The sequence below is a fragment of the Heterocephalus glaber genome, unplaced genomic scaffold (assembly GCF_053883595.1).
Source record: "Heterocephalus glaber isolate CG9 unplaced genomic scaffold, H.glaber_assembly_v1.0 deba00001460, whole genome shotgun sequence".
Lineage (NCBI taxonomy): Eukaryota > Metazoa > Chordata > Mammalia > Rodentia > Bathyergidae > Heterocephalus > Heterocephalus glaber.
In genome coordinates, this window is record NW_028258307.1 from 2,358,788 (window position 1) to 2,381,519 (window position 22,732).

The 22,732-nt window shown below is 47.9% G+C and overlaps 1 protein-coding gene across 4 annotated transcripts in view; it reads left to right on the forward strand.

Annotated features, from left to right (window-relative positions):
- Positions 1–22,732, forward strand: part of Kif13b (kinesin family member 13B) — a 157,679-nt gene that overhangs the window by 129,762 nt on the left and 5,185 nt on the right. For all 4 annotated transcript variants that reach the window (XM_013073408.3, XM_087216704.1, XM_087216706.1 and 1 more), the window contains 3 exons: positions 3,069–3,202; positions 18,932–18,994; positions 21,279–22,023. In XM_013073408.3, coding sequence (XP_012928862.2) covers positions 3,069–3,202; positions 18,932–18,994; positions 21,279–22,023 — 942 coding nt within the window. The remainder of the gene's footprint in view (positions 1–3,068; positions 3,203–18,931; positions 18,995–21,278; positions 22,024–22,732) is intronic.

The following is a 22,732-nucleotide window of genomic DNA, read 5'->3' on the forward strand; positions in this document are numbered from 1 at the left end:
TCTTGGGATTGTCTTTATGTCCCTGTTTTTGTTCATTTTCTTTTCTTTTTTAAAAGGCTGTTTTGGCCACCTAGAGAATTCTGGGCTGCTTGCGTTTTTCCTCTAGCTCTGCAGAGCTGCTTCCTCACCTTCCAGTCCTTGCCTGCTGCGACCTCACCCAGCCCTTGTACTGCCTCCCCGCATGTGATGTGTCTTTGTATAGTTGGTCTGCTTTCAGAATTCCTCCTTATCTTTGTTTTTATTTCTTTTATTTCTTTTTCTTATCTTTGTTTTTAGCATTTAACTATGAATAGTTTTCTTTCTTTTTTTTTTTTTTTTTGGTACTGGGGATCGAACTCTGGACCTTGGCACTTGCGAGGCAGGTGGTGGAACCACTGAGCTAAATCCCTGGCCCTGTAGTTTTCTTACTGTTCATCTTGCTTGGGTTTCACTGATGTTCTTGCATCTGTAAGTTGATGTTTTCAGCAAATTTGAGAAATTTTCAGCCAGTTTTCATTAGAATGTTTTCTCTGTTTTTATCTCTCCCTTGTCCTTCTGTAACTAATAACACACAGGTCAGGTTGCCTGGCGTTGCCACACAGTTCCCAGAGGCTCTGTTCTTACTTTGTGTTTTTGGGTTTTTGGGGGGTTTTTTGGTACTGGGGACCGAACTTGGGACCTTCTGCTTGTAAGGCAAGTGGCGGAACCACTGAGCTAAATCCCTGGCCCCTTACTTTGTGTTTTTAGCCTGATTATCTCATTCTCCTGTCTTCTGGTTGGATCATTTCTTATGCCATTTCCAGTGTTCTGTTGAGCACATCCAGAGAATTTTTTAAATTTCAGTTATTGTTCTTTTCAGTTCTAGAATTTCCATTTGCTGCCGGGCATTTGTTAAGACCGCATTGTTTTCCTCCTTGGACTAATTTTAAAAAGCTGCCTTAAAGTGTTTGCTAAATCACACAAAAATCTATTGTTATTGACTCTCTTTTCATGACCATGGGTCATATTTAATAAGCTTTGTCCAATGTATTTGTATACATAGATATGTATTTTGGGTAGATACACATGCATATGCATGCACACACACATGTGACTCCTACTTACGATGTGGAACATTCCCATGACCCAGCTAGTCCCTGTCGCCAGCCAGTGTGCTGGTTTCTGTTGCTGCAGGCTCCATCTGCAGCTGCACATAAATGGAACCAAGGTGTTTGTGGCCTTCTTGAGCTGGACCCTTGCTCAGCATGGATGTTTGTCTTGCACGTTGCTGCTGCCATCCGTAATACATTTTCTACTGCTGAGAAGTACTTCACTATCACAATTGAATTTATCACAGTTTTTAGTTGGTTCTACTGCCTGTGAACATTTGTGTTTTCCCAGTTGGGGGTACTATGAATAGAGCTTATTTTTGGATAAGTCTTTTTGTGGAGTGAATGCTTGGAAGTGAAATTACTGAGTCGCAGGGTACCACCTAGTTTAAATTCCCTACATGTGGTGGTGGTTCTGCAGTTAGAACCAGTCCACGCTCACTTGGTTTACATACTTGACATTTGCTTTGCTCGTCACAGCTCTTGCATTCCACTGTGTTCTTCTGGGTTTAGTTTCTTCTGTAGTGCGTCATACCTGTCATCCATGCTTTCAGTAGTTGTCTTTTAGTGGCAAATCCTTGATTTCTTTTAGATGTTCAAAGTTTTAATTTTGCTCCCACACTTTGGAAACCCTTTATTATGGAAAATATCAAACAAACAACAGTAAAAAAAAAAAAGTACCATGCTGTGCCCCCAAGTACCCCTGGATTTCAGAAAGACCCAGTCCTGGCCAGCCTGACTTACCATGTGCCCAGCTTCTTTCCCACCTCCCTTTCTCTGGTGTCGCAATACGTGCAGCCTTTGATTGCATAGTGGCTAGATGAGTGATGGCGAACCTTTTAGAGCGTTCAGCAATGACAGACAGCCCACTGCGGCGTGCGTGCCATAGGTCCGCCACCACTGGCTAGATCCTTGTTCAGTTACGGATCATACTCCTTCTGGATGTTAGATTAACTAGAGATAGAACTTGGGATTGTCTGTTTTTCTCAGCACTGATGTGATTCCATCCTCTGACTCTTTATTCATCTTAACGTTTATTCTCTGCTCATGTCTCTTTTTGTTTGTTTCTCTTCCCTGCTTTTGCTTTTTCTGTAAACAGACTTTTCTGAGCTCAGTTGTAACGTCTGTCTTGGTAGTGGAGCCATCTCACTTCATCTCCTGAGTGGTCACTCTCATGATGACAATATACATCCTGAGTTTTTCAGTCAAGTGACACTCCCTTATGTGTAGTGCAGAAACCTTGCAACTGTACCTGTCTCACCTGCTGTGCTGCCAGGGAGTCCAGAGTCCCCGTGGGGTTGCGTAGAGTAGAGGGCTGGCAGTGTTTGTGGCCCTTTCCTGCAGGGAGAACCTACATGTTCTTCAAGGCAATTTCAGTATTCTTTCAAGGTGTTACATGGATATGGTGTTTTAAGGGGAAAGAAATCTTGCTATACCTCAGGTATTGTCAGCACTTCTTATCCCAGTCTTTGGTAATGACACTAGGCAAGCATGTAGTTATGTAGACAGCTGTCCCTCTCTTTTAAAAATAGCTAATCACTATCCTTTCCCCAAAAGGTCAGGTTTATTGTTTCTTTTAGTAAATAGTTACGAAAAGTTATAGTTGAGGAAGAGCATGACTTTAAGAGCTTGATGTCTACAAGAATGACGCCTACTGGATGCCACTGATTATGTGATTCAAAAATCTAGTCCCTTTTCATTCTACAGCAGAAGTTAGTCCTTGAACCAGTTGTTGCCAAGAACTGGGGTAGAGTACCCTTCTGACGCTGATGGAAACATCAGTGTTAGCACCTTATGGAAGGTTAGGTAGTTGGTTTTAAGAAATGGCATTGTATTTGAGGATAACTATGGTTAATAGTATCTTTTTCTAATATTAACTTTTAAGGGTACCTTCTTAAAATTTATAGTTAGCTTTGCTTACAGGTGATAACTGGCAAATTTACAGGAAAGAAAATGGCCTCCATTTGGTTTTATATTTTTTTCCTATTAATTTTGACACAGGACTCAGTAGTCTCACAGCCTCCTACTTGAATCCAGTGAAGTCCCTGGTGCCGCAGATGCCGAAGCTGCTGAAGTCTCTCTTTCCTGTCCGTGATGACAGACGGGCCAGACAGCCACTGCCCCTTGCACACCAGGTAAAAAGTGTCAAGAAAGCAGCAGTGATGGGCCGGGAATTTAGCTCAGTGGTTCTGTCGCTGGCCTTGCAAGCTCAAGGACCTGAGTTCGATCCCTGGTACCAAAAAAAAAAGAAAAAAAAAAAAAAGAAAGCAGCAGTGAGGGGCCGGGGATTTAGCTCAGTGGTTCCACCACCTGCCTCGCAAGTGGAAGGACCTGAGTTTGATCCCTGGTACCAAAAAAAACAATGACAACAACAAAAGAGAGCAGCAGTGAATGTTTTCTAGTAGATTGCTGGCAGCGTGGGCCTGTATGTTGTGCCGCGGCTGGAGGTGAAGGGATTGCAACAGTGGGGACATTAGAAGTGGGCTTTTAAGCCTGCCGAAAGCTTGTGATAATTTCTCTTCCACCCTTCAGAGATAACAGAGCTGTTTAAACTTATTGACGCGCTCTATCCTTTCTGCTTTTAAAAAATGCCAAGTACGCTACTAATATGATTTAGGGTAATATCACTTAGAGCAACAATAGTAAAATTTATGAAGTGCACTTAGTGTTGTTTGTGTATTGCCAAGTAGAAAATGTAATTCTGTTTTTAATTCTTGATTTCATTTCTCATTTCAAACAATTTTGAATCATGACTGTCCTTCCCCCTCAACCTCTGTTTCCTCTGCTGTGGATAATCTTTCCTTTCATTAAAAAACGATCACTTGTCTTATTTCCTTTTTTCTTAAAACTCTCCCTAGCCCTGGAATAAGTGTTAGAGAAAAGGTTAAAGGGTTTTCCAAACAATCAGGAAGTTGTTCTTATGCAATGGTGAATGGGAACCCTGTTGGAAATGCAATTTCCAGCTGTATATGGGTGTTAACTCAGCAGAAAATGATAAATGAGGATTTATTTATGTTCATTTAAAAACACATACATTGCAAGTGCAGTTGGCTAAATAGGTCTTTTGATGTTGGCTTCTCCATATTCTTTTAAATGAGTTGCAGAAATGCAGGTCAGTGGTTACCTGAGACTGAACTGTTAACAGGAACTTTCTAAGGTTGTGAGTGTGTGTTTAAGGGAGACAGCTGGTTTTAGAAGGCTGGTGTGAAGGTACTAATTTTTCAGTCAGCCTTACACAAGCATTTACACTCTTACATAAGCATATGTACATAAGCACACACATGCAGTAGATGAATTGAACAGTGGGAGTTTGGAAATGTTCACGTTCTATTAACTAGGCACGTAGGGGGCGCTTGACACATTGTAAAATGGGTCTGGGGCTGTGGCTGGGTCAAGGTAGGCAAAATGCTTTTTTCCAGTGGTTTGTTATTGTGTACACCGTTCTGTTCTTGATGTCCATTTCCTTGTTTGTCAAAGTAAAGTTTGCAAACTGAGTTCATGAAGTGAGCTACCAGGGAAGCTTTTGAAAAGGTCCAGTTTCTCAGCCTGTGCTGGGGACCCAGGGCCACCCTGGGCCACTTTCTAGGCTGTGCTTACAAGCATCTGTGGTGTTTCTTGTGCACCTTTAAGTTTAATAGCCACAGTTTTCCAGTTGCTGTTCAGTGAAGACAGTTGTCTAAGTCGAAGGAAATTGGAATCGCATTAAATTCATGGAATCAGCCTCCCATAGATATAATTTTTTTAAAGCTATTTTCAGTTTTTGATGTGGCAAGTCAAAGGACCTGCCTGCCACACGGGAGGATGTATTTACACTCCCATTGTTCTGGCAGTAAGTGATCGGCTCTCTGGACGTGACAGGAACACAGTGTGTCGAAGCAAACCCGATGATGGAAGAGAACTGTGACTTGTCACATCCTGGATAACAGCAGTTTCCTTGAAGTAGTTAAGAGTCCCTTGGCACTTTTTGCTTATTTACTCAAGTGCATTTTTTTGAGCATTATGAGCAAAGGTTTTGGGGAAACTGGCCTCACAGAAATATTTCACATTTCATAATATATAAAAATATATGCCTACAACTGCCCTTAGTATTAGTAGTCCAGTGTGCCTGTGAAAACACCTGTTTCCCTTTCTTTAAGGTCACCGTCTTTGTCCTCACTGCCCTGACTGCATCAGCACAAAGCTTTCCAGGGCCTCTCCTGGGACCGCAGCACCCATCAAGCCTCTGGTGTCCGGGTGCCCAGTGCTGCGTCCCAGGTCCTCTCTTTCCCCCACTGCCCGTTCAGCTCTGTGGCTTTATTTGTACTGAGCACTCGGAGAAATCTTCCAGAGCTTCCGTGACCCCATGGCTCAAAACCTTCCCAGGACAGAATCAGACCCGAATGTCTTAGCAGGCTTTGTGAGGCTTGCTGGAGTCTGGTGCCCCAGCCTTTCACCTTCACGCCCTTTCTTTCTTTCTTCACTGTGTTCTGTCTTTTCCGCCTTTTATGTCAGGAACACATGAAACACATTTTGGCCTCCGGGGTTTTGGCCCTTGTCTTCCCTCCTACTGAGAAAGTTCTCTAAAGTCCTTGCATGGCCTCTCAGTCTCCTGTAGGATGTCTACTTCTGAACAGGTCACAAAAGGCCATTCTCAGGAAGAGGGCCTGAGTTTATAGTGGCCTCACTTCCTCAGCCAAACTAAAAGAGCCTCCACTACACATGCACATGCATCCACAGTACAGTACAGTGATTGATCTTGGGATTTTTGGAGGGAGGCAGGTACTGGGTATTGAACTTAGGGCCTTCACACTGAGCTACATCCTCAGCCCTTTTTTTATTTTGAGATAAGGTCTCCCTAAGTTGCCCAGTCTGGGCTTGCTTGTGAGCCTTCTGCCTCAGCTTCCCAGAGTGCTGGGATCCATGATTAATCTTACTGGGCATCGTTACTGGTTTATATGTTGGTTGATTATCTCCTAGAATAGAACCCCTGGGGAACAGAGCTCCCGTGAACCATACTGGTGTGCAGGAGGTACAGAGCGGGCATCAGTTGGCTCACCATCCACATGCACGGATTATGCAGTTAAACTGTGGATCTGTGTCAGGCAGCAGTGGAAAGCACCGTGTTTTAGGGGAGAGGGGAGAGAATCACATCGGAGTGGGATTTGCAGAATCCAGACCTGCGTATGAACTTGCTTCCCTAAGCTGTTGGAAGTTCCACTAAAGAATATCCCTAGACATGAGAAAACTCTAGCTTTTCTTTTGAGAGTTGAGAGATCAGAGGTGTTCCCGCTCCTTTATGGTTCCTTTCTCTACTAAAGCTCTGTGAGAGGTAAATTATAATTTTAAAGGGCAGTGTCAATAGAAGTGTTTCTCCCAGTCGGGTCACTTTAATATGCTTTAAGGTGTCACACCCTGAGTGGTGTTTCGTCCTTAGGGATGGAGCACTTCAGTACCAGTGGGTGGGAAATAATGGTAAGAAGAAAACGGCTCTATTGCAGCTGGGTGTGACGGTGCTCGCCTGTAATCCGAGCACCCTAGGAGGCTGAGGCAGGAGGCTCACAAGCTCTAGCACAGTCTGTGCATCTCAGAAGAGTAGGATAGGATGGGGATGTAGCTCGGTGGGCTGCTTCAGTCCCCAGCACTGCAAAGAGCCACAGGCTCAGTGTCCCTCAGTGTGGTGTAGTAATCTTCACTATAGCAGGGTCCCAGGCACTGGGAAGTCAGATTTGACAGCTACAATTTGAGGTTCTGGCTTCAGAACAGGTCTTCTCCCCTTTCCTACAGGGAGAAGGCCTGCGAGCTCTCTGTGACGCAGAGGTACAGAGGTGAGGTGTGGGGGGGCCAGCCCTTGGCTCCACGGCCACCTCTAGTTTCCACAGCTCTGGCCCTGCCGCTTGGTGGTCATGGCCGGCAGAGCTGCCTCACTTGGCCCTAGACACGAAGGTCCTGCCCAGGGTGGGAGTGCAGGTTGGAAACAGTGGGACTCTGCCCTCATCCGAGCCGTTAGCCATTCGCATGAAAGTGCATCTTCAGTGTCTTTAAAGGGAATATTAACTCACTGTGCTTCTGGCTGGCTGACAGCGCTCTCATCAGTGTAGTACTTTTATTATTATGTTTTCTTATTGACACAAAAATAGGTGTGATCAGTTGTATGGTAAGTGCTTAAATTTAAATATTATTACAGTAAGACACATGGCCATTGGTCCCTCCCAGAATCCTCCCCCTCGCCTTAAACACCCCTCTCCCATCGCTCTTGCCACTTTCTGAAGCAGTATTGGAAGTTTTCTTTTGTGAGTGTCTTTGTGAGATGTGATAAAACAAAATGGAGTAAATGTCATTGCCCCTGGAAAAGCAGGGTTGTAAACCATTACGGTGTGTGCAGGGATGGTGGCACGTGCCTGGGATCTCAGCACTTGGAGGGTGAGGTAGGACGATTACCACAAATTTGAGGCCAGGCTGGGCTACACGGTGAGTTCAAGGCCAGGCTGGACTATATAGCTAGACCCAGTCTCAAAACAACAGCAAAAATCCCCAGACAAGAACATCACAGCATCCTCACCCACCTTATTCTAGGGATCTGGCACCATGTGAATAGTGGCTCTTCCCCCAAATCAAAATGACCATGAAAAGGAAATGTTTTGAACTGAGGATGTTGAGGCAGCTACAGCAATGCAAGTAAGGCCATTAAAGAGGGCTTCCAGAACTGCTTCAGAAAGTGGCGAGAACAGTGGGGTGAGTGTGTTTGAGGTGAGGAGGAGGATTAATGACAGTGTGGCTTTTACTGAAGCACATTTTTACAAAAATGTAGACATTCACTGTTTTGATAACACCTCATAAAGGGAGAACTTCACATTCATTTCTAAAAGTTTTTATTTTGATTTTAACATTCCTGGGATCTTTTCGAGTAGCTTTTAAAAAGAAATACATATATTGTAGCCATTTCGTGCATACTTCTGAAAGTTGAAGCCTGCATTTGCAAATCAAACTCAGTGCTGAACATTACAGGCCCAAGGTGGAGCCCTGCCATCCGCAGGAGGCCACTCTTCAAACCACGGAGTGACGGTCAGCACAGTCCAGCGCTGCGAACCCAGCAGCTCGCATTGCCGGCCCTCTTCCCTCACTTTCCACTGAAGAGACAAGGGCGTCTTTGATATTCACAGAGGTAAAGTGAGCCTGTCTGGGCTCCCCGGTCCCTGCTGGCCTTGCCTGGCTCCAGGGCTGGCATCTCAGGTGCACCTGAACAGGGGCCCAAAGAGACATGTGTGGTCCCTGGGGTTCCTCGCTCTATTAGTGCTGCCATAGCCATGAGTGCATCCAGGTCCATGCCCTATGTGAATGCACACTAAATAAGCACGACCGACATTTAGATGTTCAGAACAATATCAACTAGAAATCAATCCGTTTGCCTCCCCGGAATCCATGCTACAGTAGGGGAGGGGCTAAAGACTGTGTTAACATTGCATGGGACTTAGAGACAGTAAAGAGATGGCAGCGTTACTGTAGGTTACAATGTGAAACAGTACAAAAGCCGAGACAGAAGCCCCCAGCCCCTGGGAGTGCGCCGTGACGGTGTGTGGGAACCAAACAGCCCGTGTTCAGTAACACAGCCTTTGTCTCTGCCTCCCTCTTGCCTTCTCCTTTCACCATTGTAAACACCATTTCTCTCTCCATTTTCCACCTGTGAGGAAAGAAATGCAACCACTTCCTCTTCATGTTTGTGTCTAGGGTTAGCTTGGAGACTCAAACGTCCATCTCTGAGACGGTCCTAGTAATGAAGTACCCACTCTCCTGCCCACTCTCTCCGTGGTGTGAGCGGGTGACACTGTGCATTCAGCTCGGGGCTCGGGGTTCTGGATCTGTCATTTCTGGAAACACAGTGACCCCGTGGAAGCATTCCTGAGGACAGTGTCAGAAGTGCACTGTGAGGAGGCCAAGCGGCCATGTCAGTGCTGCAGGAAGTTGTCCCTGAAGGGCTTTTGTAGTAGGGGGATGACAGTCACGGAAAGAGAGAATTGAAATGAACAGAGAATGGTGACAACTGGGAATGAAGACCATGATTTATAGACAACAAGGTGCTCTCTAAAGAGATCTGTGGGATTCCTGCCACTTCTGCTCTTTATACACAGGATGTTCGTGAGAATATGAAATAACCCAGCTGAAGACTGAGGAGAGATGAGCTCTGTTTCTACCAGTCTCTGGTAAATTGGGAGAGGAGCACAGGTTGTGTAATGACAGTGTGATTATTATCAGAAGACACTTTTAATCAGAGTGTCCTTGACATTTGCAGACCAGCACGGTCAGTTCCCCCCAGGCCCATGGGCACGGGAAGCAGTGAGAGAGGAAGGTGTCTCAGCCCAGTCTTTGCATTTAGCAGGCTCTTGGGCAAGATGCCTTCCTGGCATCACATTCAACAGCAGGCGAGTCTGGGATGCATTGGAAAAGATTCCTGGATCTTCTCTTGCAAGGTTGAAGTTAACAAAGATCCTCATAACTTACGAAGTCTTTCAGTTTGAACATAGTCATAAACAGTTAGGTTCCTCGTTTTTATGGAGATTGGTTTGGATTGTAATCAGCTTCTGTCTGAGTTCCAGAAATGCAAAGATACTGCACCGAAAGAGGTGGCAGCTGACGAAATTGCTGTCTTTGACCTTCTGATACAAGTTTAGTAAGGAATCTGGAAAATAATGAACTGCAATTAAGGAAATCTGCACTCATATTCAAGTGTGTTTCTCAGACAGCACATAAAATAATTGAAAGAACTTCCTGCTCTCCAATTAGTTAGATTGAATTAATTTGGTGTGATAGCTTTTTTCACGTATCTGGAAGTCTGTCTTCAGATGAACTATTTATGTGCTTCAGAGTTCAGGATTCCAAGTGGCATCATGGATTAATCTGGGGAATTGAAGAGTTAATGGTCACATTTAGTTTCCACCATCAAAAGTGCAGCCATGTTGCAGCCTTTCTTTTGCATGTCTGTCCCTTTGGCCAGGGTGGCCTTATCTGCTTCAAGGCCACCTCTCTCCTCCTTCCCTGACCCCCCAGTGCGGCTGCCCAGCCCGGCACAGAGGGCAGTGGCCTGCAGCCTCTGTAGATGTGGCAGAGATGCCCCTGGGGCCTCTGCGTCTCATCCCTGAGGTCCTTCTGTCTGGGAGGCAGGCTGGCTAGCGCGAGTACTCCTCCCCCCAGCACCTCTTCCTTAGGGTGCTCTTGGGCTGTCACACGTGGGCTTCCTTGGAGAAATGAACTGTAGAAACACTTACCTGTGTCTTGAGGAAGGCTCACTCACCCTCTTAACCTGCTAAAATATGAAAATGGCTCTGTACTTGGTTTTCCAGCCTCTCTTGTCCTTAACCATCAAGTGTTTTCAGGAGTAACACAGATGCGTCTTTTCCTCTCTAAGCTGATACCCAGGATAAATGCACATGTACACACATGCCACATTGATTTGTTCTGGATGTAACAAAGGAAGTGTGCAGAGGCCTGGTGGAAGCTGAGCTTGCTTTGTTTAATTTTCAGAAATTTCTGTGCTGGGTGTGGCTCAGTGATAGAGTACTTGCCCCCGGTGTGCAAGGCCATGGGTTCTGTCCCCGGCACCACAAAACAAATAAAACTTAAATTAAAAAATTTAAAACTGATTTTCTTTCCATTGCTTTAGTAATGAATTCTTAGGCACTCTTACCACTGTTAGAACACTCTCAGTTTTCCAGAATCATAACATTTTGCTTTCTACCTTTGCTCCAAAAGGAAATAGGCAGTGGATTGACAGATTCAGATACTAAGTTTACAAGGTTGTCTTCAGAATCAGGTTTAATAGCTAATCTGAAAAATAATGAATTATAACTAAAATGTACTCCAGCAAACGAGAATTTCTGAGGCAGCACAGAAGACAGTTGGCAGACCTGTCTGCTAGGTGTTCGTCAGAAATGAGCATTGTATTCTTTTGTTGCATGATTCTCTAGACCAAGGATTGGCAGACTTCTTTGTAAAAGGCAAGACAGTAGAGAGCTTGGGTTTCACAGGCCATGGATCTCTGAAAATTAGCCAAAGACAATAGTAAACAAGCGAGCCTGGTTGTGTTCCAGTGAAACTTTACCATAATCTAAATTTTGAATTTCACAGTTTTTATATCATGATACATTCTTTGGATTTGTTTCAAACGTTCAGAATGTATAGGCCATTTCTGAGCTCAAGGGCATATAAACACTGTCAGCCTGGATTTAGATCATGTATTTTGAGGTTTAGAGATCAACTTTGCATGATTTAGGTAAGCATCCTTCACCCTTCATGGACACATGAAAAACAACTGTCACTTTGTATGAAGTGAATATTTTACCTTCTTTCAAAATACATATAACTTTTTTCTTGCACTGGAAATTGAACCCAGGCCCTTTGCACTGAGCTGTATCTTTTGTCCTTTATTTTGACACAGGGTCTCACTAGATTGCTCAGTTGCCCAGGTTGGGTTCCAACTTGTAATCCTCCTCTTTCAGCCTCCCAGAGTGCTGGCATTATACACATAAATTGTTACCTTTGGCTGGGGGTTTAGCTCAGTGGTTCCGGCACCTGCCTCACAAGCACAAGGTCCCGAGTTTGATCCCCGGTACCAAAAAAAAAAAAGTCAGTTACCTTGTACAAGTTTCAAAAATAACCTAACTAGATCTAAAACTCAGAAGTTGTGTCCTTCATCAGCAATCCTAGAAATAATTTTTTTTAATCATTTTACTCACGTAATAATTAGAATAAGTTACACTAACATATGTAATATAAGGAAATAAAAACCCTGTCTGGATGATATTATTTACTTTTATCCACTAATAGAAATTGGCTTATTAAAGTCATTTTGTGTAATTAAAATTAAATGGGAATATTAGGCACCAGACCTCTTTTTGGTTTTATGTACACTGCATCCCTAGCTCCTGGTACAATCCTTGGAACATGTAGGTGCCTAATACATATTTGTGAATGAGTAAACTAATGAAATCTTAGGTTCTTTCCTTGAAGGAAAATAGAATCACTGTTGCATCCTGAATGGCTTTGGGACTAATAGACACAATTAAAAGCTTTTGATTTCTATATCAGATGCAATTATCGATTGCTTAAAAATATAGGAAGCTGGCTTAGAAATATCTTGGAAGACAGCACAATTCTGCGATTGTGAGTTAACTGAAACTTTCCAGATGTGCCCGGGCCCGTGTTGGGCTCCCCGTTGGTGCTTTGGGACCAAGTCTCACTAGCATTGTGCATCAAAATGTAGTGTGAGCCATGTGGCTTTTACACTTTTCCACTGGCCACATTTAAGACACTAAAAAGAAAGCAGGTCTTACTGCTGAATTGTTTCCTCTACCATGGTGTAGTAGTATTCTTTGTTTCTTCTGAATAATTTTGACTTCAATTGCACTTGGTCTCTAGGGCCGGGGATTTAGCTCAGTGGTTCTGGCGCCTGCCTTGCAAGCGCAAGGTCCCAAGTTTGATCCCCGGTACAAAAAAAAAACAAAACAAAAAATGTGGTCAGTTACACTTGGTCTCAAAATGAGATGACTGCTCCTTTTGGGTTCTAGTTGTATGGAGCATCATTTTCTACCTTTTTACTTTTAGTTTATGTGTTCTTGTGGATGCGGTTTGTCTCTTACAAAGAACGTATGGATGTGTTTTGTTTTATGATCCAGTCTGACACCCTGTGTCTTTGATTTGATTGGAGAATAAAGACCATTAACATTGTGTGTTACAAACAAGAAAAAGAAAGCAGATCAAATTAATTTCCAATCTTTTTAAGCTGCTATGTTGAAAGTATTGTCATATCAACCTGTAGATATACACATATCAACCTGTACAGAAATCATTGAGATAACACCCTTTTTCTGTATAGAGATCTTGGAATCACGTGTATATTTCATATTTATAGCACATTTCAATTCAGGTATTAAATTTTTATTGGAAATACTTAATCTGCATTTAAAGTTCATAAAGTTTACCATTGAGAAGTAGACCCACATGCCCAAGCTGTTCCAAACATACTGAAAAGCATTTCCATTTTTCAGTATACATTTACCACTTAACATCTAGTAAGATAAAAAGTTGACTTCCTCAGTCACATGAGCTGTGTTGGAAGTGCTGGGTCGCCAGGTGTGGCGGTGGCTGCCGTGTGGCCGATGGCTTGGGACTCGGGCAGGTTGAGCCCCTCCATCCAGTCACAGAGCCTAATGGGGCAGAGCTGAGATTTATATATTCAGAAAGCAAGACTCAGGGCACAAATTGATCTGGAGAGATTTCAGCTGAGTTTGATTAAAAGTAACAAAATCAATACATTGTAGAATGAATGGATCGGTGAAGTGTTGGAAAGAGGAACCAGACAAGCCACAGCAGTGCACCTGGCAGGGCCTGTCCTGGCTGCCTTTTCTTTCCTGCGTCTTTCTGAAACATTCCCTTTGGTCAGTGGGGAGTTGTTTTCAGCTTGCAGCAGAGCGTGAGGATGTCGCCTCTGTGTGTCGGGAAGCTCCTGCAGCTTCAGTTTGGAAGGGAGTTCATTTGAGGAGAAGGGAACTGAAGACTCCACAGTATACATGGAGATCTCGCCGGGGACTTTGGTGCTGGTCGGGGGTCTGGAGTCCCCTCCCTGTGCTGTGATGTGCTGATTGCTTCTGTCAAGGACCAGCTGGTGACCACTGGTCACCCTGGGGTGACGTTGCCCAGAGGCCTCCTGTGGAACAGGATCACCCCTGTTCAGATGTGCATCCCCAGATGTGACCAGGTTTACACAAACATTACAATGCCAGTTCATATTTAAAATAAACCCAGCTGCCAGATGGACAGATCACCAGAATCATTAGGGCTAACACAGTGCTTTCAGATCAGCCTGGCTTGTGGAAGTGGAAGTGGAAGTGGAAGGCAGCCAGGAATGTGGGTGCGTAGGAGCCGAGCACAGAGACTGGATGTCACCTCCCCAGCTGCCACTTCACTTTCTTCCAGGCGACCAACGCCCCCCCATGAGCAGTACCTCTGAGAAGTAGTGGTGAGAAACTGTGAGTTTGGCTCCAGGTGACCTGTGTTGGGTTTTTATCCACCGGGCTACTTTGATCTGAAGTTTCCTGTATGTGCTGCTTCTGCTTGCTTTTGTTGCTTCTATTTTTCCCACTTTAGCAGCAAGAAAATGAGAGGCCTCCTGGCTATTTGTAGCAAAAAATAAACCTTACATTTCTTGTTGTAAAAATAATTTCTTGTACTTGGATTTAAATCATTGGTTAGTGTTGTTTTCAGAAAGACAAGATTATATTTAGATACCATTAAAAATGACATTTAAGAAATTCAGGGTAGCAGGTGATTATTAGAAAAGTTTATTTTCAAACAAAAAAATGCACTTGAAAATTCAGTGTTGGGAAGGTTTTAAAAATATTATTTTATTCCTTCAGCCAATAGCTTTTCTTCCCTTTACCTATCCTTATTCTCAAATCTCAGACTTGTTTTTTTCCCAAATTTGTTTTTTTTTCTTTTTAAAATTAATTGTATTGGTACATTTTAGGTATACAATATAATGACATTCATCATTGGATATTTGCACCTTTATGTAAACTCTCTTGGTTCTTATTTTTTCTCCATTGCCCTGCCCTCCCTTCAACCCCTCCATCCCTCCCCATTTACAAAGATTTGTTTCCATTTCTTCATTTTCTTCCCCAAATTTGATGTCAGTGTATAAGTTGGTCTTTGTACTACTCAAGTAATTCATGTGGTTTTTGGTCACTCATGCAAGACATGTTGCTGGGCCTGGTGGCAGACACCCTGTGATCCCAGCCCTTGGGAGGAGCCTGAGGCAGGCAGATTGCTGGGAGCTTAACCTGGACTACATAGTGAGACCTTATCTTTTTTTAAATTTTTGGTGCCGGGGATCAAACTCAGGTCCTTGCGCTTGCATAGCAGGGAGTGAAACCACTGAGCTAAATCCCTGGCCCCTAGTGAGACCTTATCTTAAAAAAAAAAAAAAAAAAAAAAAAAAGCAATTTAAGTTAGTGGTTTATGTATGGAAATACAGAGTTGAATGAGACCTAATTGCTGCCCTTCAAAGGGGTCTGGCTTTGAGAAGCACCTCAAGCCAACAAACAAGTTAAGACATGTGCAGGATGACATTGGCAGTGCTAGCAGGTGTGTGTCCTGGGTGACAGGTAATGGCGAGGGCATTTGTCCTGGTCAGGAAGGTGGGGCTTTTCTGCACCGAGACTTCAAGTGAAGATGTGCTCACCTGGAGGGTTTTCTCTGGGGGTGCGGGGGGAGGAAATGGGCAAGGTGTGCACAGCCTGGTGGATGCTGTCCCATCTCCCTGTCACGTGGTGTCAGCCCGAGTAGCAGGTGTGAGACCTGCCCACGCAGCGGCAGTCCCCAGCTCCCGAAGCCTCTCTGAGGCCCCTCCTGCCTGGACCCTGCTCTCTATTGTGGTTGGCAGTGCTCATTCCTCTCCCAGTCCCCTCCTGTCTCTGTCACTGCTCGGGGCTCCCTGAGTGTGTTTAACCAATGGGTAGATGCTCGTTGGTGTTGGTTTCTGTGGTGTGAAATGTGAGTAATTATATTCACTTGCCTCGTGATACTTCTCAATATTTATAGCTGCAAACTACTTTGCAGTCATTTTTATTAATAGTTACCAGATGTGTCGTAAGGATTAATGAACTTATGATCTGAAATGTTTTGAGCTCCTGAAATAGAGGCGATGCCTGCAAAGGGGATGTGAAAGAGCATTAAAATGCACACAATACGCATTTGGAAACGTGAGCTGTTATGTGTGAAGTAGCACAGTTAAGGTCCCGGCATTCCCTGCGGGTATATCTGGGAGCCCTAAAAGATGGCTGCATTCATCACGGGCATCGCGCCTGGGCTTGTGCACACACGTGCACACACTCCCATTTGTGCCAGTAACCCTGGCGCCCCTTCGCGTCGTCTTTACTCTGCCTAGCCTCCACAGCCACCTGTCTCTTTCATATCTCTGAACTTGCATTTCTATTTGTTTCCTCTTACTGTCCAAATTCAAACTCTTACAAGTTCTCTTCAGAATCCCTGAAGTTCTTAATTGATCTCACTGCGTTTAGTATCTCTCTCTCCTAAGGGTTCGCTGTTGAGAGCACAGATCTTACCAGATCCTCATTCTGCAGCCCATACCTGCTCTGTTGCCTATGAAATCTCTCCAGGAGCTCACCAGGCAGGCCAGGGAGTCTCTCCCTAAAACCTGCGGTGTGGGGGGGGTGCTTTTTGAGGGTAGAGCTCCATGTAGACGGAACCCGACACGGGACACTTCTGTCTCCTGCCTGTCGTGTGGCTTAGCCGCGTCAATATGCTGTCACCTGCTGCAGGTACCTATTTGTGATCCTCCTCTGAACTCTCTCTGCTTTCAAAATGTCCATTCCAAAGCCAGTTGTGGTGGTGCATGCCTGTAATCCCAGTGCTCTGGAGGCTGAGGCAGGAGGATCTCGAGTTTGAGGCCAGCCTGGGTTACACAGTGAGTTCAAGACTAGCCCAAACTATATAGTGAGACCCTGTCTCAAAAAATCAAAACCAAAGAAAAAGAAACATCCATTGCAGTGTCCCTGCCCTTCCTCTGCTTTAGTCACTTGCTTACGTGTCCTTCCCCGTGGCTAGACAGCTCCTTGAGAGCAGAGTGCATGCCTGGCTGGTCTCTGTGTCGAACAGGGCTCCAGGCCTGGGCCAAGTGAGGCCCCGAGAAGTCTGTGCCAAGCAGGATTTGTACACTGGGAGTTGGAACCAGGCTGCAGTCAATCTGGCCCTGAAATTCATTTTGGGAAATACTTACTTTTCTCTCATTGCTGAGACAAAATATACGACCCCCAGAGGTGAAGGAGGAAATGTTTATTTGGCTCACAGTTCATGGAGGTTTCAGTCCAAGGCTTGCTCCAAGGCAGGGTGGCAGAGGGGCAGCAATTCATGCAGGAAGGCAGCAAAAGCAACAAGGGACCTTAACAGTGTCTTTCTGTCCCTTTTATTCAGACTACTTAGGGCGGGTAGCACTCAGTCTTAATCCTAGTGCCCTCGGGCCTTGCCCCACAGTGAATCAGTCACACACTCAGCCACTTCCAGAGTAGCCTGTGACCACGTGAGGCTCTGGGGGCTCTAGACACAGCCCTAACACATGTGCCGGACCTTGCAGTCACACAGAGTCATAAGGAAAAGGGAAGGATGATGTCCTTCTAGAGCAGATCCCATCCTGAGTGGCCACTCTCCTGTCCCTGGTGGGGTTTCCCCGTGTCATGCACTTCGCGAGTAGGGATGCTTATCCCCTAGTCATGTCCAGGTTAAGTCAGATGTAACTGACGTCTGAGCGTGAGGAACTCTCTCCTATCTTTATGAAGACATGTCCTCCGAGTAGCTTCCCGCGTGGAGGAAGAACAGAGACAGCAGCCTCTGCTGGGGCCCAGTGAGGTGGGTGTGCGATTTCGCATCCTTTCCGGAGCCAGAGTGGAGTCCGGCCACACCCTCTTCTTCTAGCCCAGCTGCGGAGGCGGCTGTGGATGGGCTCCTGCTGCAGGGCACCTCCCTCCTCCTCTCCCTGGCTGCCACAGTGCTTTCTGGCTGTGACCACTCCGCAGCACCCCATGTTGGGTGAAGTGGAGTTCCCTTAGCTCATCCCCAGGGCTTTCCCCCTCTAAGCTGGCACTTCTGTGAGCTTGCGTCCCTCTCCCTGGGCCGGGACTTCTGTCCTGTCAGCTCTCCCCAGCACGTGTCTTCCAAGCAGCCCCAGGCCTATGTGGTCATGTGTCCCCTGTGCTGCAGCAGGGCCACCGTCCCTGCAGCTCTGGCTGGCACCTGTGAGTGGGCTGTCTTGTCCCCTGCACTCTTCTCCTGCAGGCAGTCCGGGTCCTGGGCAGGAGGACAAGAACGAAGACCACCGCCTGGGCTGAGCGCTGTCTGGACAGTGGCCCCCGTGTGGGAGCCTCAGGGCCCAGTGTACCCAGGAAGCTGCAGCAGGGAACCTTCGGGATGTGACATCTCTGGTGGGGCAGCGGCCACCCTGCCTCTCCTATGGGCCCAAAGGAAAGAGGAGCCCTTCCTGTGCCCACCGTGCCAGGACAGATCCCTTGTTCTTCTGGGCATGCAGAGCTGGACAAGGCTGGCTGGGAGGGACCGGCACAGAAGTGGCCTCCACTGTCTTCCCGAGACCCTCGCACCTGTGTACTAGCTTCTGTGTGGCCTGGCCTGGCCTGGCCGGACCCATTGGCTGGAAAGTTTCTGGTCCCTTCCCCTTCTGATGTCCTTCCCTTATCTTGCCTCTCATCATTTTTGTCTTTTTCTTTTAATCTTCCTTGAATCATGTCCATAACTCCGTAAGTCATGAAGTCCTTTCTTATGACGATGTTTACACCCATAACTTGGGCTGTCCCACCTCGAGGCTGCTCTGTTGCTGATTAGTCTCCTTGGGCTTTGCTTCTCCAGCCAGCTTGCATTCCTCTGCCAGCCCAGCTCACTTTCAGCTCTCTTCTGCCATCTCTGCTTAGGAATCTGGTGAACCCTCTCCGCTACCAGGTTGGGCTAGTTTCAGGCCCAAGGCCGCCTCTGTGCCTGGTAGTTGGGCTGGACAGCCTTTGTGTGTTCTGTTTCCTGTGGTAACACACGGCCACCACCAGCCTGGCGTCTTTCTGGATCTTTCTGCCTGCACCACGCAAGCCCTCGATGGGCCATGCATTGCGGCTAGAGAGAGGGAACTGAGTGTGCACACCCGCGTGTGCCAGTGGCCTGAGTGTGCATTTCCTCTCCCTGGCCGGGTTCCTTGTCCCCTTGTGGCCTAGGTGGCAGGGCTGCTGGAGTCCCTGAGGGTCCCTCCCACGCCTCTGTCTGGTGGACTCCTGCCTGCTGTCCTGGTCTCCGATCCCTGACCAGCACACTTGTCTCCTCAGCCCGTGCCCCGCATCCTGGTACAGGCTCCTTTCCCGGACACCCAGGTGGCCAGGACGGAGGAGGTGAGTCCCCAGGGCTGGGGCTGCCCCCTCACAGTGGTGGCCCCGGTGCCGAATTGCTGTCTACACCTGTGCTTTTTTTCCTTCACACTCCCGTTTGATGATTAACTACAATATAGGTCACTGTCTTCTCCCTCCACATTTTCCTTGTTACACTTTTCTATTTTCAACCTGTTAATCATATGATTACTAAACTTTTGGGTGCTTGACTGCTAATGTAGTCTGTGCTTTAATGGCCCACTGCTAGGCAGAGGGGATTTCTATAAACAGAACGGTCTCCTTCTCCTAAGTGTTTGCTTAATTCTCAGTTTTACATTTCATTCTGATTCATGATATCAGCGTGAAAAGACTAATGCTAAGCTGGGAGAAAATAGTCTCTTATGATCTCCCACAGATCAACAGCACTTCTGATCTTCTGAATAGCAAATCTATTTTCTCCCACTGTGCCTCATTCTCTTAGGAAATGCTGGGTCTTCCTAGGAAGTTTTATTTATTAGAACAATAGCCATATCTCCCCAGTAGTTTGGGGACATTCACACCTCCCTTCTACTTGTTTCCGAAAGGCCCTTCTGCCCAGTGCTGCTTGGAGCTCGTGAGCTTCCTGTGGCCCCCATGTGGGCCCCTCCCCGGGGTGCAGGCTGGGCGCCCAGCCACGGGTGGTGCTGGCAGCAACATCTGTGCACCCAGCTTCTGGGACGATGGCCCAGCTGCCATCTGGGTCTGGTGGCCTCCCCCACGGTGGCTTTCCCAGAGGCCCCTGGAAATGTTTCTCAGATGTCGAAGACAGCAGTTGGGTTCCGCTGTCTCCTCTGGGGGCCAGCCCAGGGAACAATGCAGGAGTGCTGGCTTCTACCGTCTTGGCGTGGCACAGGCACAGATGGCCCCATCCCTGGCTTTCTCCTTCCTGGGGCCTTGGGTGGCTCCTTCAGCTTCCGGGGCCTGATGTAAAGGAGACTTTTGTCCGCCCGAGCTGGCCACTCCTGCGAGCCGATGGGGTGGCCCTGCAGAGCATGGCCAGCGGTGGGGAGGAGCCTGCCTCGCTTGTGAGTGTGTGTGTGTGTGTGTTCTTCCCCCATGAGCAGTGGCATCACGAATACATAAAACACGTGCAGGGTGCAAAGGAAATGATTGAAGGATGGCCTAATCTTTTAGAGTATTTATGCTGGTGACAGTTATTGATCTATGGATCGAGTAAATTTTTCAGGCCAATGATCCATCACAAAAATGGGCTGTTAATCTCCAGAGGTGCCATTAACTTCATTCCCTGAAAGTGCACCTCATGGGAAGGGAGGCTGTGGAACCAGGAATGTAAACGACAGTTCCTGGGAAAACGCCTCATTTATCAAACTGCTGAGTTAGGCCAAGGAACTGTAAGAGACTCATAGATCTCAGCTGCTTCCTAGTTCGAATAAATCCTGTATTTCAAATGGAAAGTGACCATTCCTGTAATATAATTTTTCTGTAAATATTGGAAAACATATTTCTTCTTCTGAACATTGCCCGCCCGTCTCGTTCCCGGTCCCGCCTTCTCTTCCCCTGCTGAAGGTAGGGAATGCTGCCCTGCCGACTTCCTCCTCTGGTTAGGCTGTGAATGAACAGCAGCTTCGTGCCCCTCTAGCACAGTGGGGTTTGAACAAACGGTGACTGTCACGACCCCGAGACGCGGCTTTGTGTGTGTCCTCTGCCTGGTGACTCAGAGTGGCTGAGGGGGAGGACAGCCCAGCCACCGCTGGCTCTGCCCTGTCAATGGCCCCAGCAGGGCACCAGCCTTTCGGAGCAGCCAGAAGAACGGCCGCTTAACAAAAGGCCACGGCAGCAGCCGTCCTGTCCCCGACCCGAGCTAGGAGCGCCCAGTTGGGTCAGCACCTCTTGGTGCCTGGGCTGGTGAAGCACTTTGAGATCCTCTGATGAGATCAGTCTTTCGAGTTTGACAGAGAAAAGTGCTCTTCCGGCCTTTTCAGCATCTCCCTGTGTCCTCCTGAGTTCGCGTGGGCAGGGGATGGGTTTCCACGGGGACAGTTAGCACCCACTGCCTGGCCCGGCATGAGGATCTTTGCCTCCTGCTGCCCGCCCCCAACCCTCGTGGCAGGGATGAGCACCTCTGTATGAAGGGGGAGAAGGGGAACAGGGCCCAGCCCGGCCGCCACCTGGATCAGGCTCCGGGCTGAGGTTGCCTGCAGTGCCAGGCTCTGCTCCTCCAGGGGGCGGCGTCTCCGTGTGCCCCTGGCGCCTGCCCAGCGGGGACACCGCCTCGCCCTGCTCAGAGGTGCTTCCCCTTCCTCTGCAGGCTCAGCGAGGGAGCCCGGGGCCTGGTGGGACCTTGGAGGCCATGGTGTCGATGGCGACCCCGGCCGTGCCGGTGTCGGACAAGCCAGCCACCGCGCCCACCGCTGCGATCACCGCCGCCGCCCCCGAAGGGCAGGATGGGCCCCCCAGCCCCCTGAGCGAGGCCTCCAGCGGCTACTTCTCGCACAGCGTCTCCACCGCCACCCTGTCCGACGCGCTTGCCCTCAGCCTGGACGCCGGGGGCCCAAGTGGGCAGACGCCCAGCTCCCCGCCCGCCCCGGGCCAGGCCCCAGCGGCCCAGCCGGCCTCTCCCTCCTGCATGCAGAGCTGCCTGCCGGTCGGGGAAGAGCCCCTGGCCCAGCCTCCTCCACCTGCCTCCCACGCGGAGCTTGAGGTCCCCAGGCCCCCGCTGCTGCCCGACTCCCAGGCGCCCGCGTCCCCGTTCAGGATCCGGAAGGTGCGCACCTCGGAGCTGAAGTCCTTCACGCGCATGCTCGGTGGCGGCAGCGGATGCTCCGCTCCCAGGGACCTGCCAGGTGCAGGCGGACCGGGCGACTCCGGAGAGCAGGCCGCGGGAAGGCCAGAAGTGGAGTCCGACTCCGAGGAAGCCAGCGAGGTCCCCGAGTGGCTCACAGAGGGGGAGTACGTTGCTGTGGGCACCAACAAAACAGGCATCGTGCGGTACATCGGGCCAACCGACTTCCAGGAGGGCACGTGGGTTGGCGTGGAGCTTGACCTGCCTTCCGGTGAGTGCCCGAGGGGGACACTGTGTGCCAGGGATGGATGGCAGGATGGGCAGGACGGGCCGGGCTTCCTGGCTGTCCTCAATCAGGAAATCTCCACTGGGTGAGAGTTTGCTTAACTCTAGAAAGTTCGTAGAAAACCAAGATGGTAACTAAAAGCTATTGGAAATTTGGTGGTTCTTTTGTTAGTTTTTTTCGGCACTGAGGAATGAACCAGGGCCTTTGCACTGAGCTACACCGTCAGGCCTCACGAAGTTGCCCAGGTGGGACCCAAACTTGTGATCCTCCTTCAGCCTCCCGAATAGCTAGGAAGACAAGCCCATCTAAATCATAGAAATCTCTGCATTTGAAGTAGCACAGTAGCTTAGTCTTAGGTTAAAGGGTCAGGCTCTTGTGATGCTGGATTCTTCCACTCTCCATTCTTGAGACATTTGGGTGCCTTGGCCCCAGGTTGGTAGCTTTGGTCGAGGTGACATGGGGTCCTTTGCAGGGTCTGGTCTCCCAAGAGAGTAGCAAGTCTTAGACATGGCAGGGCTGGGGCAGGACCTCAGGCAGCGTCCTATGCCTTGGGGCTTTTGGGTACTGTTATAAACAGCTTTACTGAGAAGTCACTTCTACACCGTGATACCCACCGTTTAGAGTATCCAGGTGCAGGGTTTTAGGTGCCTACAGTCTTGCCATCACCAGAGTCTGACTTAGAACTCTGTAGCCC